Source organism: Cupressus sempervirens, chromosome 4, assembly GCF_028749045.1.
Source record: "Cupressus sempervirens isolate cs-2001-9-10 chromosome 4, ASM2874904v1, whole genome shotgun sequence".
Taxonomy (NCBI): Eukaryota; Viridiplantae; Streptophyta; class Pinopsida; order Cupressales; family Cupressaceae; genus Cupressus; species Cupressus sempervirens.
This window is the reverse complement of record NC_143121.1, coordinates 880,808,021-880,823,592: the sequence shown is the minus strand read 5'-3', so window position 1 is coordinate 880,823,592 and position 15,572 is coordinate 880,808,021. Positions and strand designations below refer to the sequence as shown.

The 15,572-nt window shown below is 33.0% G+C and overlaps 1 protein-coding gene across 1 annotated transcript; it reads right to left on the bottom strand.

The window, feature by feature from the left end:
* Positions 1 to 13,475: 13,475 nt before the first annotated feature.
* On the bottom strand, positions 13,476 to 15,346 carry LOC149564202 (thiamine phosphate phosphatase-like protein). Its single transcript, XM_089827274.1, has 5 exons — positions 15,145 to 15,346; positions 14,721 to 14,842; positions 14,286 to 14,487; positions 14,033 to 14,169; positions 13,476 to 13,803 (listed from the first exon to the last, which is right to left on the bottom strand). The coding sequence occupies exons 1-5, from the start codon at positions 15,277 to 15,279 to the stop codon at positions 13,689 to 13,691; spliced, it is 711 nt and encodes a 236-aa protein (XP_089683400.1). The 5' UTR covers positions 15,280 to 15,346; the 3' UTR covers positions 13,476 to 13,688.
* Between the last annotated feature and the right edge of the window lie 226 nt (positions 15,347 to 15,572).

Here is a 15,572-nt window from a genome sequence, read left to right as displayed (position 1 = left end):
TACAAAAGAAATACAAAAAATGAATAGTGCATTATATCAGAAATATAAATTTTCCATAGCTTTATCCTTGCACTTAAATATATGCTAACCCTGAACCTAAACATCATCTATAAAACAACTTTGTGATCTGAAAGAATTAACAGTGGCTTTGTTTTTTAAATTATGATGAGTAGAAGAGAAAGAGAAAATGTAAAAGCATTGAATAGCTTTGGAATCCACCTCTGCAACTTTTTGATAGATAACAAACTTGGAATGATATCTAATGACCAGATTCTTACCTCCTTTCTCCTCTCCTGTTGACCTTGCACCAAACTCCTGCCCATTGCAGTCATGGTGCGCCCCAAAACAAAATTAACACCATCATGACCTTTTTTCTTATGTTCTGAAGGTCAAAATTTAAACAATTTTACCATAGTCAAAATTTGGTCAAAATTTTGACCATATCGGGCCCATTTTTTCAAAAAAAATGAATTTAACAACCCAAATAGGCCTTTGGTCGAAAATGGGGGCCTAATGTACTAGTGCCTTCAATTTCCTTTTTAGTTAATTTTAATTTTAAGCATAGGGATATTCTTGGAAGTAAGGCTTTGAATTCTGCTATAATATTGGTATCCTTAGCTATGGGTAGTTGATGCATCAACTTCCGAGAGTCATAACTTTTGACTCGGATATGGGTTTTGAATGAAATTTTATAGAGAATTGCATGAGGAGTTATTTAGATTGCCAATTGAGCTTGGAGTTATTTGGATTGCCAATTGAGCTTAGCTCAATAGGTGGCCATTTTGTCATTTTTCTAGGAGCCTAAAATATCATCTTGGCCTTCGAAATTGGATTTTTGTGTTTTTTTTTTTTTTTCTAGTTTTTCATAAAGTTGTTTTTGTAATAAATCTGAAATCATATTCTTGACTTTGTAGATTAGTTGGCAATTCTTGCCTTAGTTGGGGGCTTTTCTTGGGAAAAATTGAGATTCGTAGGATGGGTTTTGAAAATTACCAAAAATGGAAAACTCTATTTTTCCCAAAATATGCCAAATATGGTTATTTTCGATTTTGTAATAAGTAGTTGTTTTCTTTCATTGTAGGGGAGAGTAGAGTTGGAAGAATTTAATGAAGAATCTGGCATTTTGAAAATCTATGTTGCTATTATTTTCTGAGTTGCTATTATTGAAGGGTTTGAGCTACATCATTTGGTATCAGAGTGAGAAGATGACTAAGAGAGGAAGAGGAAGAGGAAGAGGAAGAGGAAGAGGAGGTGTCATTCCAATGCAAAGATTTATGTTGGATATGCAAAGGCAGATTGAACGATTGAATGAGCGAATGGATAATCAAGGAAAACCAATAGCACAAGGAAAGGACAAATCGGATAAAGAGGGAAATCAAAGAGGCACTAATCAAAATGAAGAAAATGAAGAAGAACAATTGGAAGAGTTGAGCTACGAAGATAGAGTGCTTCGAGCTTTAGAAGGTAAAAATGAAGGGATCAAGATCAAAGTTTCAAACTATGCTAGTAGTCTTAAGCCAAAAGAGTTGATAGACTGGCTAAATAAGATGGGTAAATCTTTTGAATGGAAGCCTATGGCCGTGGAAAAGAAGATGAAGTTTGCATGCACAAAAAAGGACATACAATGATATGGTGGGATCACCTCTAGAAGGAATGGACTAGAAAACAAAAGGAAAAGATTAAGATGTGGAGCAAGATGGAGAAAAAGCTTCGGGAAAAGTTCTTACCCTTGGATTACTCACAAACCTTGTTTCATAAGTTCCATAATTTGAAGCAAATTTTTTCTTATGTACAAGAGTACAGAAATGAGTTCTATAAGTTATCCATGAGAATAAAGCATCAAGAAGATGATGAGCAGGTGGTTGCTAGATACATGAATGGTCTTAAATTCTCTATCTAAGATGAATTGATTATGCATTGTGTTAACAATATGGAGGAAGCCTACCAATTGGCTCTAAAGGCTAAAGAAAAGTAGAATCAACATTACATTCAAAGGAATATAGGAGGAAGAAGGGGTCGCTTAACACCATTTCGAGGAGGTTTTAATTATAGTCGAGGAGAATCTGATGCAGTAGCATCTTGCATGGGTAATTATTATTATTATTTTTTAAATTGTGGAGGAGAAAGAAATTGACGAAAATATAAGGGAAAAAAAAAATTAAAAAAAATAGAAAATAGAAAAAAGAGGCAAAGAGGAATTTCTATTTTAAAGGTGCATAGGTGGCGTATATAGAAAAGTAAAATAAAAATGGTTGTCATTCCATTTATCAAAGTGTGTAGGTGGCATCTTAGAAGCTTGTGGAAAGTTCCTTAAATCATGCTTTTAATATTTGTTGTGATCCATAAAGGAAATGTAATTTTCTAATTGGGCCACATGGTGGTGCTTAGTTGTAATTCTAGAAGGTTGTGGATATTGTGGAAGGATGTGGATATTGTGTAGGAGGAATTCTATAAGGTTGTGGATAAATCATGCATTGGGTGGTAAGTGCCTATTTAAGCAAGGCATATGAGCATTTCTAATCAAGCTATGGAAGGTGAAGCTTGGAAAGCTTTGGTAGGAAAAGCTTCAAAGTGTGAAAGCTAGAAGGTGTGAAGGCTTCAAGGTGTGAAAGCTTCAAGGTGTGAAAGAGAAGGAGAAAGTGAAGAGTGAGTTTTCCTGAGTCTATGGACAGAGCACCGAATGTGAGGCAGTTTACAGTAGGGTTATGATGGAGTTGTGAGTGTGTAGACAGAGCACTGAATGTGAGGCAGTTTACACTTGGATCTTGGATAGAGTTTGAGAAGAGCTAGTGGCTACGGTTTAGAAACAAAGAGGTTTCTTGGTGGCTTACGAACACAAGTTGAGATCTTGGAGGTTTCTACCAGAGTGTGGATCTAGACTAGCTTGGGTTTGGATTGGATCTTGAGAGATCTTGTAGAAATGTTATTATAATTACTATTGGATTTTCAAGTATAATAAAATTTCTTGGGAAGCATTTTATCTGTCTTGACTCCATATTGTTGCATTGTTGGTTATGAGTTGGTAAGTGTGGTGTGGCCCTTCATCAAGTGGTATCAGAGCATACCTCCATCAAGTGGTATCAGAGCGTACCTTCATCAAGTGGTATCAGAGCATACTTTCATCAGAATCCTCTCAAGGATTCAAAAGAAATATAGATTCCAAACAAGATCCTGCAAAATAGGAAAGAGGGAGAGGATTTCAATGAGGACGAGGTTATGGTAATGGAAGAGGATGGGAAAAACAATTGAGGCCCTTTACCTATTTTAGATGTGGAGAAGAAGGACATAGAGCCTTTGAATGCTCAAATTATAACATGCAAAACATGAATCAAGGAAGACAACCTGAGTGAACCTAGTTCAGCCAGAAGAGGAGAAGGAAAAAGTTCCACCGGATATGGGAGAAACCCTCATGATGAGGAGATCACTGATCATTCCAAAAAAAGATGAAGTTCCTACAAAGAACTCTAACGACTCGTGGCTCTAGACCAACATTTTCAGAACTAGATGCACTTCTGGTGGAAAGGTATGTCAAGTTATTATTGATGGGGGTAGTTGTGAGAATATGGTATCTAGAGAAATTAAATTTACAATGTGAGAAGCATCCTCGTCCTTATCGTATTGCATGGTTTAAGAAAGGAAATAAAATAACAGTTGGTAAAAGATGTTTAGTCAGATTTACCATAGGAAAATTTTATAAGGATGAGATCTAGTGTGATTTTATCCCCATGGATGCTTGCCATATGTTGTGGGGAAGACCATGGCAGTATGATAGGAAGATCATACATGATGGGGAGAAAAATACTTACACAGTTTGGAAGGATGGTTGTAAAGTGGTGCTATTGTTGCTTAAGGATGATAAGAAGAGTGAAACCATGTTATCTACAAAAGAAGTTAAAGAAATGAAAGTAATAGGTTGTTGTTATGCACTAGTACTAAAAAAAGGAGAAGAACAAGAAAACTTGGTGCCACCCGAGGCAATGAAGGTGTTGGAGGAGTTTGTTGATGTTGCTCCTGATGAACTACCTGATGGTCTCACATCGAAAAGAGATATTTGACATCATATTGATCTTATTCCTAGAGCAACTCTACCTAATCAAGCAACCTATTGATTAAATCCAACACAAAATACAAATTTGAATAAAAAAGTGACATAATTGATGCAAAAGGGCCTATTCAGTGAAAGCATGAGTCCATGTGTAGTACTTGCATTGTTGACTCCAAAGAAGAATGGCACATGGAGGATGTACACTGATAGTAGAGCAATCAATAAGATTATTAAGTACCGATTTCCAATGCCTTGGATAAAGGACATGATGGATGAATTAGTGGGGGCTAAGTACTTCAACAAGATTGATCTTTGAAGTGGCTACCACTGGATCCACATTTGAGAGGGAGATGAGTGAAAGAAAACATTTAAGACAAGAGATGGTTTATACAAATGGATGCTTATGCCTTTTGGGCTATCAAGCACACCTAGCACATTTATGCAGTTGATGAATACAGTGTTGCAACTTTACATTAGTAAGTTTTTCGTAGTTTACTTTGATGATATTATGATCTAGAGTAGAAGCAAGGAAGAACACTCACAACATCTGAGGATCATCTTGAGTGTCCTAAGGAAGGAGAAGCTCTTTGCAAACTTGAAGAAGTGTAGGTTCATGCAAACTACTTTGACCTTTCTAGGTTTTTTCATTTCATAAGATGGTGTTCAAATGGATCCAAAAAAGGTAAGAGTGATCCTATAATGGCCTAGTCTTTCTAGTATAATAGGAGTACAAAGTTTTCATGGGTTGGCAACTTTCTACTAAAAAATTATTTGAAATTTTAGCAGTATAGTAGTATCCATAATAGATTATACTAGAGGAAGGGATTTCACTTGGACAACAGATGCTAAAGAAAGTTCTAAGTTCTTAAAGAAAAATGTAACTAAAGCTCCTATATTGACACCTCCAAATTTTGACAAAGTTTTTGAAGTAGAGTGTGATGCTTCACATGTTGGGATAGGTGTTTTCTTAGCCAAGCATGTAAGCCCGTATCCTTCCTTAGTGAGAAATTGAATGAAGTAAGAAAGAATTATTCTACCTATGATCTAGAGTTTTATGCAATTGTTTGAACATTAAGACACTGGAGACACTATCTAGTCCCACATGAATTTGTGCTATTTACTGATCATATTGCTCTAAAATATCTCAACACAAAAAAGAAGTTGAATAGTCGACATGCCAAGTGGGTATATTTCTTACAAGGCTATACCTTTCTGAAACAAAAGTTTGAAAAAAAAATCAAGTTGTTGATGCCTTGGGCAGGCCTGCTACACTATTAATCACAATGGAAACAAAGGTCACAGGTTTTGATGCTATTAAGGCATTGTATGGAATTGATGATGACTTTTGGGAAATTGTAGAACAACTAAAGGCTTCATCTTCTAGTGAGTTGGATCATGTGAAAGGTGACTATTTTATGCAGGATGGTTACCTCTTTAAAGGTAAACAACTATGTATACCAGACGGGTCTATGCAGGAAAACATTATCAGGGAATTTCTTAGTGGTGGATAAGCTAGATGCTTTGACAAGGATGAAACAATAAACTTGGTTGAAGATAAGTATAATTGGCCCAAGATAAAGAGGGACATCACTAAATATGTGGCAAGGTGCAAAATCTATCAAGTGGCTAAAGGACATTCATAGAATACATAATTATACATGTCTTTACCAATACCATTGAACTATGGACTGACTTGAGTATGGATTTTGTATTGGGTCTCCCACACACTCAACAAGGTAATGATTTTATTTTTTTGGTTGTTGATCGATTTTCAAAAATGGTCTAATTTATTACTTGTAAAAAGACCAACGATGCAACTAGAGTAGCAGAACTATTCTTCTCAAAAGTTGTCCATTTACATGGTCTTCCAAAGACCATTACCTTTGATAGAGACACTAAGTTCTTGAGCCATTTTTAGGGGAAATTAGGAACAAAGTTATAGTTTAGTAGTGTTTATCATCCTCAAACTAATGGACAAACATAGGTAGTCAGTCGAAGTTTGGGAAATTTATTACGTTGCATTGTGGGGGAGAAGCTTAAACAATGGGACATGGTATTGCCCCAAGCAAAATTTTCCTATAACAGCTTTGTTAATAGATCCATTAGAATATCTCCATTTCAAATTGTCTATGGTTGAAACCCTCAAGGTGTTCTAGATCTTGAGTCACTTCCCTTGGGAGACAAAATTAGTGATGATGGAGTTGCTTTTGCTGAACACCTTCACCAACTCCAACAAGATGTCAGACAAAAGTTACATGATAGTAATGTGAGTTACAAGATTGTTGCAAATGTTACTTGGAGACAATAAATATTTGTTTCCAGTGACTTAGTGATGGTTTACATGAGGTGTGAACGGTTTCCTATAGGCACATATCATAAATTGAAGTATAAAAAGATTGGGCCTTGCAAAATCATCAAAAATATTAATGATAATGCATATGAGGTTAACTTACCAGCAAATCTTGACATCTCCCCTATTTTTAATGTTTCTAGTTTATACACATTCCATGGAGATGTTCCTTCCTAGTGCAAATGACGTACAAGGAGTGGATTGGAAACATTACCTTCCCAATAAGAAGAAGGAAAAGATTGCCAAAATTCTTAACAAGCAGACTACCTCCACAAGGCATGGCCAACATAACAGATACCTGATACAATGGGACGGGTTACCTGAGATGGAGAGTACATGGTTATCTGAGTGGGCAGTAATGTAGTTAGATTTAATAAAATTCCATTAATTCATAGACAACCACTTGTAGGAGCTGTGTTTCTTTCAAGAAAGGGAGAATGATGCATCAACTTTCAAGAGTCATAACTTTTGACTTGGATATGAGTTTTGGCTGAAATTTTACAGGCAGTTGTGTGAGGAATTATTTGGATTGTTGATTAAGCTCAGCTCAATAGGTGGTTGTTTCAACATTTTTCCGAGAGCCTAAAATATCATCTTACACTCTGAAAAAAAAAATTTCCCTAAGATTTGCCAAATACGGTAATTTTTGAAATTCTAATAAGTAGTTGTTTGCTTTCATTATAGGGGAGATTAGAGTTGGAAGAATTTAATAAAGAATTTGGCATTTTGAAAATTTGTGTTTTTATTGTTTTCTGAGTTGTTATTTTTGAAGGTTTTGAGCTACATCAGTAGTGTTAAACTAGCTATATATCTCCATTGCTAGAGTGAATGATGCATCTAGCACCATATGGGTAAAGGTTTCCCCTAGAGGCCACATCAAAGTTCAACTTGTACCAATTGCTAGCTTATTATCGAAGCTTTTTTAACCTCCTTTACCTAAGTCTAAATCAATTTTTAGACATAAGAACATCCTATCTTGTGTATAAGTTTGGAGAAGATTATTGAACAGAAATATATTGCCAACAATCTGGAACAATTATTATAAATTATTATATTAACAATTTAACAATATATTGCCACACATGTATATTATGGTAATATTATAATTCAATAAAAAATATTATATATTAAATTTATTCATCAACCCAATTTACCATTGCTTATAGGCTCTTGCCTAATTTTTTTATATTATCATATATTAATAATGTCAAATATTTTTATTTTAAATTTCTAACTAGTGTGAATGTCACCCTTCTAGTTGTACCATATGTCATTGACATGAACACAAAGTAATTTTAAATTTTGATTTTTAAGTTGATACACCTATATATGGGTGGTTTTACAATTTTGAGTTGCTTTCTCATTATTTTATTTTTTCTTAAATTTATTTCCTTTAAATTTGTTTATATTCTTATTTATTTGTATTCTTTCTATTTTGTATACTTTCTTTAAAAATCATTGTACACAAGGGTAAATTGTGAGCCTCTAAATCTTTGGTAGATTTGTGAAGAATTAGATTTTTTAAAATTTTGTGAAGCTTTTATTAGTTTGTGGAAAGATCCAACAAGAAAAATGCATTTGAGATGGTTTGCAGCTCCAGTTGCTCCTGCTAGTGTAGAGTTTGAGGCATGAATAACACTATAAGTGATCATGACATGCATGTTGGTAGCAAGCAGAGGCCTCATGTTTTCCTAGTATATTGGAATTTCAAGAAAGTTTTCGAATATTTTGAAATTTTAATTCTGCATTTTTTTTCCTCTAGTTTTTCTTAAAATGGAAAGGGATTTGTTCATGTTCTATTGTTTTCACATCGTGTGAGTTTGAACCTTAATTTTCCTTGATATGATGGAAATACTCACTATGGCTTTCAGTGAATTTAGTTTGATTATTGTTTAATTTGTAGGTGAGGTGACGTTTATGAACCATTTCCTGAAGGAATTTTGTTAAGCAATTGCTTGCATAGGGTGACTTTAAATAGACATGCTTTTTCTTTCTCTGAATCACAATGTTGTATGTGTGTCTGTGTGTACGTGTGTGTGTACGTGTGTATGTGTGTGCACGTGCATGCGTGAAGCATGTGGGAGGGGAATGCTCAAAGAGGTGCCATCCACAAACGCTATATTCATGAAGGTTGGTGGTTTGAATCCCATCATGCTTTCCTTTTTCCTAAAATTTCTTAATGTGATTTGTGTTGTTTTCTTGAAATTGTGCAGTGGATAATGTGAATAATGCAAGATTTGGGAAGAAGATGACTGTGTAAGGATTCTGAAGCAATGTCGAAAGATGATTCCAGAGAGAGGGAAGGTGATCATTTTGAACACAAGGGAAAAGACGACACTTGATCTTGTATTTTATGATTTTTTTTGGTGTTTTAATAGTTGCTATGGAAAATTTGGGCCTCTTATTCATCGAGGGCGAATAATAATCATCACCTTGGTTGTCTCTAATTATAATCAATGATTGTGAGCAAGATTGCAATATAATCTTGCAATTTCTTTTGTTCAATTTTTAGATAAGGTATATTAACATTAATCTTTCACAATCATGATATATGTACATTGATTTTTTCAATTTTGAATTAGATATTTGATTTGCTTATGATTTTTTTTATGCGATTGCTTGCATAAAAAAATAATTGCTTATGATTTTTTAATATTTAGAAAGATGAAAGATCTTTGTTTGTAAATGGTAAACAAATTAGTTGACTAATTTCTTGAAAAAATGCACCACATGCATTATTTAGTGTATACATCTTGGAATTTTTATAGTTTTATCTTTCTATTTAGTTCACAAAATAATACACTAGAATTTAAAAAATAAACCAATAAAAAATTTGATAGTCTTCATTAAAAATCATGGAAAATGTTAGTAAAAAATTATGGAAAGATTTAGTTTGAAGTTTGGATTTATAATTTAATTATTTATTTGATAAAATATTGGTAAGAATATTTATGAAAAAAATAACTTCTAAGTTTAGACTTATAGTTTCTTTTTATTTTTTAACAATATCATTTATTTTATAAACAAATTTACAAAATAAAAAAGAAAATGTGAAATGCCAATAGAAAAATTATTAAAAAGGAAAAATCTTACTTAATTTTTAAGAGCTATTATTTATTTTCTATATTTTAAAGAATTTGAATCCCACAATATTGTATTTTACATACACAATAGAAATATATTAATTTAAGTTCTTAGATATTCAATTTTTATATATTTTAAATAAAAAATAATAGAAAATTTTTATTTGTATTTATAAGATATTTCATAGACTTTTATAAAATTTATTTTTAATATTTCTTGTTCAATTAGGTTTAAACTTATCCCAATTTTAACCATAATCACAATTCCAACTTTGACCCTAATGCTAAATATAACATAAATCTAAACCCTAGCCCAAACCTTAAGACTAATACTAAACATTATATAAATACAAACACTCACCATAAATTCTAATCCCCGTAATCCTCATAATTATCTCAAGTGTAGTCTTAACGCTCGTAGCTATATCCATAATATAAACCCTATCCCAAATCAACCACAAATCCTAATTTAAACATAATCTCTATGATAACTCTAAACCCTATCCATAATCTTAATTATAACTATAACCTAATCAAAACCATAATAATGTTGTAACCATAATTATAACCATAAAAGTAAACTCTAACCTAGAACCATAAACCTAACTCTAACCCAAACATAACCTAAATCATAACCATAATACTATCTCTTACCCTATTTATTTATACAGCCTAAGAATGATGTTAAACCTAATTATGCCGAGAGGCATAAAACTACAATGGCATTCGACCCTTCTATAGGAGGTCATTCAAAAAAATGGATGAAAGAAAAAGAAACCATCCACATTCCATTGTGAACATGTAAAAAGTCCAAAATATAGCAATCATTAATGACTGAGAATATAGGAAACCACTTCAATCAATAACGACTGAGAATATAGGAAACCGCTTCAGTCAATTCTAATGCATGTATTGAAAATGCCAAATGGGAACCCATACTTCAAAACATTTATTGATTTAATTACGAAAGTTGAAACGCCAATTATTGTTTTATATTCAACCTTGCTATGTACTTACCATATAATGAGACAATCGTGTCTTAGAAACCCAAGAAGTTTTGTTAACACATAATTTTGATCCAGAATTAGCTTACCTATTATGTCCTTATTTCTTGTTCATGAATATTTTAGTTTTGTTGTGGGTTTTTCTTGATTTCTTCTCAGACTAATATCGTATTTTATCGATTCGATTAGGTTTAGTATTTTAGAGATATAATTGCATTATATGATGGATTGTAAAAAGAAGCCACAAATCTCCTATTCCCCTTCTCTGTAACCAATACACATTGCCATGCACTCTTGTATTTCCCATTGCTAATGTCTTCCAACTGATCGCCCACATCAATTACTATTGAAGACCTCCAACATGGTCATCTTGAAAAAGAAGAATGAGGCTAGTTGCATCTCTGTGTGAGTGTGGGCCCATGAAGAGATCTAGTCTTGGACATGGTGGAAAATGGCTAATTTAAGTACCAAAGAAAGCATGGCCTTTAGGACCTCCAAATATCTTTTTAATATAGTCTTTCTCTTTCTAGATTCTCTCTGATAATTTCTAGCAGTTTCTCTACCAAATTAGTTACCTTCTTTCCAAACTCTTCCATTATTTCCCTACACCCACAGATTTTTCTGAATTATTAAAACCATTCATTTCCAGTAAAAGTCTTTGATTTTCTAAAATGGTTGTGATCAATGGATTGCTAGAAACTAATTTCATGAAATTACAATTGGCATTTCAAAATAAATTGGATAGGTTGGCATCTCCAGCCATGTGCTACATTTGTCAAGAAGGCTATAATAGGAATTACCGTCTCTGGTACTGCTCAAGGTCCTGTTTGTACTTGATGCAAACAAGAAAAGGGCATCCATAAATTGTCAATTGAAAATAATATGGATCCAGAAGCACAACCAATAGATTTAGCAAATTTAACTCAAATGGAAGAAATGCTCATTGTGCGTGTCAGCCTAATATTACAAGTGACACATGCAACAGGTGGTCAATTAAAATACAGAGGGCATACAATAAGTTTTCCACAGAATATTGAGAGTGTGGCAAAGAAATTGCCTCATTTGGTTAAAGGTCTTCCATTGATTGTAGTGCACAGAAAGGATCAACGAGGAACACACTATAATTTCACAGTAAACAGAGATCATGCGTATGTTGCTTTACGATACAAGATTATGCATGATAAGTTCTACTCTGATGTGATTATTGATGAAAATGCTTTGGATAATATATCACCAAATGTGGATCATAACATTATCAGTGAGTTAAAAACAGTGCATACTAAGTTTGATTTTGATAGAAATGATGTTGTTTTTTTTTTTTTTTTTTTTTTTTTTTATATATGTGGTTTTTATGGGATTTTATAAATATCTTCCATATTCTTTTTTAACTTATATTATAATAGAATGAAATTCAGTTTTTCTTCACATAATGTGTATAGTTACTTTCATAGCTCTAAATTCAAAACATGTGTAGGCTATACTTTCATAAGTATATATGCATGACTTTCTAATATGATTGGTATCAAAATATTACTTTATATGGAAGTGACAAATATGTGGTAACACAAATATATCAAACATTAAATTTATTTATAATAAATCTTAATTCTATGCATAAACCTAACCATCATGTATAAATCCTAAACCTAACCATTATTTTTTGTATAGATTTATATCATATGTATCATTAATAGAATTCTAAAATAGATAACGTTAAATGGACGTGGAAAATATAGATGAAGTGTTATTTATAATGTACACACCAAAAATAAACTAAAATCTAAATGTCTCTCTGAACCAAAATTCTAATTATATGCATATTCCTAAACATAATTTAAATCTCAAGATTGTCCATTATCTAATTATTATTGTATCATAAACATATTAATAATATTCTCCATTTTAACTGTTCAATCACCCTAATTATAATTCTAATCTTAATCCTTTCCATAACAATAACTTTGATTTAAAGGCAAAACACAATCATAACCATAAAAATATATTATGACCCTAATCATAAATCCAACCCTAACAATAAACCTTAACATAAATCTAACGCTAATAATAAACCTTAACATTAAATTATAAACATATCATGATCAAAAATTTATTTCTAACTTACTAAATTTTTATAAGCATAAATATAAGTACAAGCCCTGACCCTAACCCTATCCCTAACTTTAATACTAACGCTAAGCATATTTCCACTCTAAACAAGATGATAAACCCAACATTAACACTAAACCTTATCTCTAATTATTATAATAAATAATATATAATAAGAGTAATCCTAATACTAAACCTAACCATGATATAAATTGTAAAAGTTGTATTTGAAACATAATCAAATAAATATATAGCAAGAGTAATCCTAATAATAAGTTATATTTGAAACAGAATAAAAAAAATTCAAGAATGATGTTAAACCTAATTATATCACTAACTCAAACCCTAACCATGATGTAAGTTGTAACTTCAATCTTAAATCCTAATCCTAACGTACCCTAAATCTTATTCCTAGAACTCTAACCCTAATTATATCCTATGAATGATATTAAAAGTAATTATATTAGTAACCCAAATCCAAAATTACACCATTTTAAAAAAAAAGTATTAAAATAATTATTGGTGAATTAATTTTAATTTCTTCGATAATAAATAATATTTAGGTGAATCAAATCTAATCATCTATTGTGACAGATCTTTGAATTTGAATTTTTTAATAGAATAAATTATTGAACAATTTTAAATATTTTAGAACTAAATTTAATAAAAATGTAACTATTTAGTTTGTATTAAATCTTAAGTTATTAGTCAAATTGATAGAAAAAATTCCTTACCAGCCTTAGTTTGGCAGCTACTAGATCTTGCCCTATATCCTTACAGAATTAATCTACTTTGTATATTTGTATATGCCAAATTCAACCTAATAATATTTTTCTTATAAAATACAGCCGCCTATGACTCGGAAAAGTTGTCCACATGTTATCAAATTTAGTAGAATAAAGTCATTCGTTGAAAGATCTTGAAATTCCACCGAATTTTTGACGCCTTCTTTTACAATAAGCCAAGAAGGTTGAACTACAGTTGTCAATTAAGTTTTGCAATTGGTTGAACTACAGTGATATCAGCACATGCAGAATAAGTTTCCTTCCATTCACCATGGTTATGCTTCTGGAAAATGACAGAAACAACACTCTGCCCGATCATTGCTTCAGCAGTTTCATTAGCGAATCCTCAACATCCCTGGCATTACACCATCCCTCAACTTTGGCCTTCACCAAATCGGGATTCTTTTCGATTAGCTTCCAGAGTGGATACCTATAAACAATCACAGTTTTAAATGGGTATTGTCAGAACAATCAATTTAAATAAGAGTTCCACCAATCTTTTAAAACGGGTATCTAAAAACAATCGAGTGCATCATATGATCGCTAATGAAGCGAAATTTCCAATGAACATCTGAGAGCCATCGAACAAACAACTGTTCTATCAAACAAATTGAGTACGTTTGAACAGGAAAAGATAATGCAGGGGTTAATTCTCTCACTCTTTTCTGGGCAAAACATCATCTATTTCTGTTAATTTCAAGGTGGGGCAGAAATCTCCACTGCCATCTCCCAGGTAAATAAAGCGCTTGTTAGACCCATCTTCTATGGACTTTCGCATCTCATCTATCACTGCTCCCTGCAATTACATAACAGAGCATTTAGCATTTAGCATAACAATCTCATCTCAAAAAGTACGTAGAAGAGTAAAATAATGCTACAACAATGGCAAGAAAGAGAGAGATTATGTATGACCTTGCACATATTGGGAGGGCAGAGATTGCATCCATGAGGAGCAACTGTAGAAGGATGGTATGGGCAAATCCTTAATCTCCCATCCTCGTCAACAGATGAAGGGTTTGTCTTAATCTCTGTAAAATACTGAAGCAGGTCATGGGCTTCAAGGATCGTCTTTATGAAGAAGAGATTAGCATCACTTAAAATCCTAAGATCACACCTGAAGACACAATTGCAACTATTAAAACAAACTCTGCAGAGCTCAAACAACAGGAGAAAGCTGAGATGCTAAGACAAATTATATAAAACCCAATTGCAACTTAAAAACCAGAGATCCTCCACGTAAAAGAAAGTCCTGAGCAACTTAAAAAACCCCTTAAAAAAAACAGCTCAGCTAAAAGGGAAAAAGTTTCATACGGCTCCTTCATTAAACCATCCAATCTAAAAACTCACCCCACAGAGAAGGCAAATTTGATGGCCCTGATGGTCTCTGGATATAGAGGAATGGTCTTCAAACTTGCTTCAATGTCACTTATGCTCTTCCCCTGTTCATGTAGCTCGCCCATCATTTTATCCTGCACCCACAAACACAATCCGAGGCTTAAAACCTACAAACATTCAAAACAGAATTGCGTCATCATTGCAAGAGTTAGAGCACATTGTTCTTATTATGATTCTGCCGCTCTTTTTTCCATGAAATCCACAATTCATCATCAGAAATCAGAAATCAAAATCAAAATCAGAAACAGAGCATCAGAGATCATAAAATCTGATTCCAGACATTACTTCAAAAACCGCACACAATCAAAACCCCCAAAAGACAAAATGAACCATCACATGCTGTACAAATCAAATGTTTGCAGTTAGGGTTCCTTACCATGACAGTATTCCATGGAAGAGTGGGAAGCAAGGATTCAAAGAGCTCAGTGGCTCCAAGCTGTTCCATAACCCATGGATCGCTGTCGCAATCGATAATGGTGAGATCAAAATCAAAAACCACTACCGTGTCCATGTTTGGAACAACTCAGAGGAAATAAAGAAATACCTTGAAACACAGTATGTTCGAAAGAGGAGGAAGGGCAATTGGGTTTAAATAGGATCAGAGGGGAAGAATATGCCATTGAATAAAGTAGAACGCGCATGGCATCCGTCCACTAGCTTCGAAAACGGGCAATCTGCGTTAGGACTCTTTCCTGAATATGCTGCAAAATATTCTTTCAGATGCCCGCTATTTTTATCAAAAGTTCCTCATCGTCTCCCTGTTTCCCATTGCTCTCCACAAGATCTCGGCCGTTTTTATTATTA